Genomic DNA, 6,608 nt, shown 5'->3' with positions numbered 1-6,608 from the left:
TCTGGACACTCGTTTATTAAACACTCGTGCCTAATAAAACTCATGTCTAAAGTGCCGTTTATAAATCTTGTTGCATAATATACTATTGTGTAAAATCTATTGCAAACTTTTTTTTTCAACTGTAAAAAAAAACGTAAATATTGCCAATGACTGACGGATATGATAAATCTCACAAACTTTTTCAAATGACATAATATTTTTCAAGTCAGGAAAAAATTGCGGCGTATCTAATGGAACAATAATTTGCACTGACTTTAATCTTTGTCATTAGTCGTTACATAAGCACATTTGAACAAAATAATTGTAATTCTTTGAATCTCTTGTTATTATGTAAAAAATGTTTACAAAACAGAGATAATGACAAAAACAGTCCCACTCGTATTATGAGGGAGGATAAGAGAGATATCGGTAAACACTGTTGGATAATAAACATGTGATAACAGTCAACTCCTGTGTACAAAGTCAAAATTAAACCCGGACACCAATTTTATATTTTTTATATATTTTTTTCTATTTAAATGCAAACTGTGAGATAATTCCACCACCATTTTGTCAAAACTGATAACCTGTACGCATGAGTTCATTATCACACTTTTTTCAAAATCACAGAAAAACACAAAAAACAATTGATGGTCAAGAAATCACGAGACACTTACAACTCGATACTTTTATCTTTTTACCTAATAGCATTTAATAGACCTCACAATCAGATCGTTTCACACTCTAGTTTTAATCGCTACAGTAAGTTTGATCGAAAAGGTTTTGTGTTCTCGTGTTCAGTCAGTCGAAAATGACAGCCAAAGAAGAGTATGAATACACATCAGTAGCGGGGACAGATTCAACAGCTGAGTACAACGTTCAAAATGACGAAATTAACATACAATCAACTAAAATGTCAAGTGAGAGTGCAGTACCCACCGATCGAAAATTTTTGTACATTGCAGCGTGTGTAGGTACGTAGTTTTTTCTGTACGAAATGAACTTAAGGGATCATTCACGAAACTCGGTAAGGCTCGATAAGGCGTTGCAAATTCAAAACCATGACAACTGACATTGTTGAAGCATTGTACAGGGTTATTCTATATGATTGTAGTCGAAGTAGGTGTGAAAACTGAATGTAAAATTTATGGTTGCCGCTCCACATAAAAAAATCATCAAAATGATGTGTTAAAGTGAGTGCAAAACAACTCAATATTTTTAAAATTGATTGTAGAACAACTCAATATTTCTGGATTCAATCGTTAATTTAACAAAAATAAATAAAATCCTCATCACCGCACTTTTCACCTAAAAAATGACAGTGACAGCGACACAACTGACAGTTCACATGAAAGCGGCAAAAATGTAATAACATGGGCATGGCCTACTTCGACTACAATCATTTAGAATAACCCTGTATTTGCCGTTTCGTTAACGATTTGCAAATTTGCAAAGTTTCGTGAATCTCTCCTATAGTTATTAATAAATTTAACAGAAAATCGGCATTTAGTTACACTTAAGTTTTACAAAGTAATTTCGGCAGCACTTATACTCAAATATTTAAGATTCTTTAAATGATATACAATTGATAACTTATTAAAAAATAAAAATCATTTTGTGATTTCTAAATAACGAGTTTTATCTCGAGTGGCCGTAAAACTAAATAATCTCTAGAAATTTAATGATAACTTCTAAGTGGTAATCAAAATCTAATTTCATAATAGTGTCATTTTATCTGTTAATTTGTATACAATGTTAATACTTAAACAAGTATCGAAAAATACTATTTATAAACGGATTTTTATCATTTTAATCAACGATGAGCGATAATACTTTTAATGAATGTTGTAACAATTTAAATCGCCTATAAGCAAGTGCACCAATTCATCAAATTTTAACTGGAGTCCTGATTTCATTTTCTGAATATAATTTAATTATTATTATATGTATAACTCTAATTATTATTATTCCAATATTGAAGCAAAAATTTGAAGCCTTATTTAAATAATAAATTAAATAAATAATTGCCCTAAAATGTTCACAATAAAACATGTAGTACCGTGGCTTCAAATAAATTCGGATTTAGAGTAGGCCGTGATTTTATTATGAAGTTGGCCACATGCAATTTTCAAAAACAGCGCAGCAGTGACATTTGACAGCACAGTATACGTTTTTATTCTAAACGTGACATAAAACTATTGACAGTTAGCGCTAAAAAGTCTACCAACCGATAATAGACAAAATATAGAGGGTGATTCCTAAAAACCGCCGCACACTCTAACTCAGTTTTTTATTGTTCAATTTCAGGAAAAAAAAACAAATAAATGATTGGTCGAGTAAGTACCGAGCGATCCAAAATTTTTCTGTCAAGTGAGCCATGACATTATTATAATTGCACCATAAAATAAAAAAATGTGAAATTAAAAATATCAAAGGATACGGACACGCTAATAAAGCATATTTTTAATTTTCATTTAAATATGCGCCAAATATGCTGCAGCCCAACGGCATTCGTTTCCACTGTCATGACCCACTTGTAGAAAGACTTTTGGATCGCACGGTGCTACAAAAGCGTATTAATTTGGATTTTTTCCACTTTAATGTGAAGCGATAAACTTTTTTCAAATGGCAATGTATACATGTTTTTATTTAGAAGGATTTTTTTCTAAATCAAATGACATCTAATAACTTGACCTTGAAGTAATATTAAGAAGAAATTTTTTTTATCAAAATAGTCGGTCTTCCAATAACAAAATTTAGTGTGCCTTGGAAAACAACAATGTCGTCAAGCGATAAATGTCATCTGATGGTAAGCGTCAGTAGGTATTAGAGTTTCATTAAAATGTTCAGTTATTTTATTATTCTAATTTATTATTTTTGTGTGAAAAATGGTCAGAAACATATGTACCACGGCCGGCATATGTGGCCGGCACGTTCGCCAGACCTTACGCCTCACGATTTTTGGCTTTGGGGCTATCTTTAAGACCAAGTTTATCTAAGTTAGCAAGCTTGTCGCGAAATTCCTCCTAATAATAGGTATTGAATGCACCCTATGGGGTGACTAGAAGGTGCCAGTTGTGCATTCAACAAACAATACATAAGTACTTACTTATAAGGAGAATCATGTCTGTGTTTCCATTGTTTGAATACATGATAAAATCGCACAAAAACTGACGTACGAATTTATTTTATTATGTCAGACTCTAAAATGATTGACAATGATGCCATCATGGATTGTAAATTATAGATTATTTTAAATTAAATCAAGGCGCTGTTTTAAGCTGTATTTTGTGTTGCATAACATTAAATTTTCGCGGGAACTTTACGATGAATAACCCTGTCTAAAACATGACTATTTTTTTACTCACTGATTTATTATTTATAATTTTTTGGTTCGACACTGTCAGAATTTGAGAATTTTCTCCTATGTGAACGGATTTTGATAAATGTCACAACTTGTCAAAACGAAACGTCAAGCTAATTTTAAAGATTTTAAACGATTTGGAGCTCGTCGAACCAAAAAACGTTGTATTCAACTCGTTCGTGTGTAAACTCGTCAAATAAACTACTATTTTGATTTTTAAACAATAAGTCGCGCATCGCGTAGCAATTGCTAAACGAGGCACAATTTTAATTGTCAAATACTAAAAGTCAAATTAAATTCAATTTTCAAAGATTGTTTTATCTTGGTATAGTCGTGGAGAAAGTATAGTCTTCAACTCGCGTATAATAGCTATTATTCAATCGGACGATTTTCGTCCTCTTGAATAATAGCCATTATCATTATACGCTCGTTGAAGAATGTACTATTATCTTGTCACCAAGCACATTATCAAATTGTTATCTTTAAATATTCTCTCTAAAAAAATCTCGAAAGTAAGCCATCTTTATGTTGATCATGGAGATAAATGTGACGGACTCTTGTATCGTATAAGTACCGAGTTACAATTTGTCTCGGTCTTGTATAATTGGTTGAAATTGTTACAAACATTTGTATTTTTACAGGAAATTTATCTGCATTTGTCTGCGGAACCAGCTTTGGATGGACTTCACCAGAAATTCCCAAAATGAAGGTACCCCACGAGAACGGCAATCCACTTCCAATTCCTTTGACCAAAAGCGAGGAATCCTGGATCGGTTCTCTTTTGCCAGTGGGCGCAACTCTAGGTCCTTTTGTCGCAGGAGTTGCAGCGGATAAAATCGGTCGCAAAAACACACTCTTGGCTGGAATAACACCATTCATCTTAGCATTTGCTTTGGCGTCTATAGCCACCAGTTCGTTAATGTTTTTCTTGGTACGATTTTTGTGTGGTTTAGGGGTTGGTGTTGTTTTCACTGTTTTACCAATGTACATTGGAGAAATTGCAGAAGACGAAGTTCGTGATTCTCTCGGTTCTTTCATGCAGTTGTTTATAGTAATAGGACTATTGTTTTCTTATGCTTTGGGACCTTACATGTCAATTAGTGCTTTTAATATAATTTGTGTGGTGGCACCTTGTGTCTTTTTAATAGTTTTCTATATTTTTATTCCTGAAAGTCCTTATTACTTAATACGAACGAACAAAGACCACGCCCAACAGGCTTTAATGAAGTTACGTTCGAAACCTCAAGAGGCTATTCAGAATGAACTGGATGAAATTAAAGCTAGTGTTGATGAGTCTTTGGCAAACAAAGCTTCTTTCATGGATATTTTTAAATCAAAGGGTCTGACTAAAGCTCTGATTATCTCAGTTGGTTTAGTAGCTTTTCAGCAATTTTCAGGTATTAATATTGTCCTTTTCTATACCCAAGATATTTTTACTGACGCAGGTAGCACAATTCCGGCTGATATTTCCACAATTATAGTTGGTGTAGTTCAAGTTTTTGCCAGTGCTTCTACACCAATTCTGGTCGAGAAAAAGGGCAAAAGATTTCTTTTGATTCTTTCTGCTATTGGAATGGCAGTCTCTCAGGGAGCCCTTGCAATTTTTTTCTACATTAAGAGCGGAGGAAGCGATATTAGTTCAATCGCATGGCTTCCTGTCCTTTCTTTGGTAGTGTACATTATTACATACTGTCTTGGTTTTGGACCTTTGCCATGGGCTGTAATGGGCGAACTTTTCCCTGGTAATATTAAATCCGCCGCCTCAACTGCAACGGCCGCAGGTTGTTGGTTTTTAGGTTTTATCTTAACCAAATACTTCTCCCTCGTATCCGATTTTATTGGAACATCTGGTTCTTTCGGAATTTTTGCTGTATGCTGCATCGGAGCAGCTATATTTGTTTATAAATATTTACCAGACACTTCAGGGAAAAGTCTACAAGAAATCCAAGATATTTTAAGTGGCCAAATATCCTCGGCTACCGCTTAAATTTTAGTGATATTATATTTATTGTTTTATATTGTCATGATTAGTGTTACTTCAACATGAAAGTAGTTGTAATACTGAACTAATTTATTTATCACTGTTCGTCATTCTTTTTTTATTAGTGTTATTTACGAAAATGTCGCATTCCATCCAATAAAAGTTATAAATTGTTAGTGAATGTCCTTGATTACCTTACTACAAGTACTTACTACAAAGTATAAGTAAAAATGAAGCTGATTATATAAAATTATCGATGTTAGATATTAACAAGCTCTCATATTAAGAATTACAAAGTGATTATAATTTTTTTCCACCAGACAACATTTTCTAACGCATGCTGTTAAATACTACATACTTAATAGTACATATATTAATGAACGAGTTTTATAAGGGTTGATTTGGTGCACGAGTCCCAAATGTAGAAAACGACCCGTAGGGGAGTTTTGTATGGGACGAGTGCGCCAATGCCCTTATAAAACGAGTTTTTTGTGTTATTTTTTAGAACTTGCACCCTTGTTTTAATTTTTAAATAAAAAATTAGATTTTCAAATTCTAGGGAATTTTGTATTAATTGGTAATTCAAGGTAACGGATGCAACTACATCTGCAACATATGTTAAAAAGTAGAGTTTGAACATTAATATTGGAAGTTTTTTGGTGTAAATGACAATAATACACTGAAATATTGATAAACATTTTCTTAGAGATCTATTAAACTACGAGTGCTTTAAGAGATAGCCATAAACGACTCCAAATTGAATACAATAATAGACCTATTAGAGACGCAGATTCTAAAAAGTAATATAATACAGCGTGATCAACAATGACTGAGTCTGTTGGCAATGAAACAATTGAAAAGTATAGCTATTTTTTATCTCATAATTGGCACTGACCCGATGTTTTAACTTGATTAATTCCCGCGTACATTAAACGTGCGTGTTCAGCCAATCAGAGCACTTGCTTTTATCCAATCAAAAATGTTTATCGCGATTAAAACGTCCTGCTACTCTGTCATCTGTTAAAAGTGATTAAAATTGCATGCTACTCGTGTCAGATTCTCAAATTGTTTTTAATAACTAATTGTGGGATTTAATATATTCGCTGTTTATTTAACAAAGGCTTAAATACAAGTAACCAAAAAGTAAGCAGTGTATCTAGGAGAGAGGTTAGAGAAGTTGAGTCCCAGCGGAAGCAAAACTTCTTATTAATTCTGGCCGGGCGTCGATCTTTTATAGGCGTCGATTGGCGCCGTTTTGACGACGGTTGATGATGTGGCGTCGCG

At 33.3% G+C, this 6,608-nt stretch overlaps 1 protein-coding gene across 1 annotated transcript; it reads left to right on the top strand.

Annotated features, from left to right (window-relative positions):
* Nucleotides 1-703: 703 nt before the first annotated feature.
* LOC138140806 (facilitated trehalose transporter Tret1-like) lies at nucleotides 704-5,500 on the top strand. The gene is made up of 2 exons (XM_069061725.1): nucleotides 704-953; nucleotides 3,985-5,500. The coding sequence occupies exons 1-2, from the start codon at nucleotides 791-793 to the stop codon at nucleotides 5,328-5,330; spliced, it is 1,509 nt and encodes a 502-aa protein (XP_068917826.1). The 5' UTR covers nucleotides 704-790; the 3' UTR covers nucleotides 5,331-5,500.
* Nucleotides 5,501-6,608: the final 1,108 nt, after the last annotated feature.

The sequence above is a fragment of the Tenebrio molitor genome, unplaced genomic scaffold (assembly GCF_963966145.1).
Source record: "Tenebrio molitor unplaced genomic scaffold, icTenMoli1.1 SCAFFOLD_236, whole genome shotgun sequence".
NCBI classification, from domain to species: Eukaryota; Metazoa; Arthropoda; class Insecta; order Coleoptera; family Tenebrionidae; genus Tenebrio; species Tenebrio molitor.
This window is presented reverse-complemented; position numbering and strand designations above follow the sequence as displayed.

Excerpts from the sequence above, each read along its gene's own strand:
- LOC138140806 (XM_069061725.1), top strand. The coding sequence starts at position 791 with ATGACAGCCAAAGAAGAGTATGAATACACATCAGTAGCGGGGACAGAT. Across the intron at positions 954-3,984 it reads GTACATTGCAGCGTGTGTAG|GAAATTTATCTGCATTTGTC; the intron begins GTACGTAGTTTT and ends GTATTTTTACAG.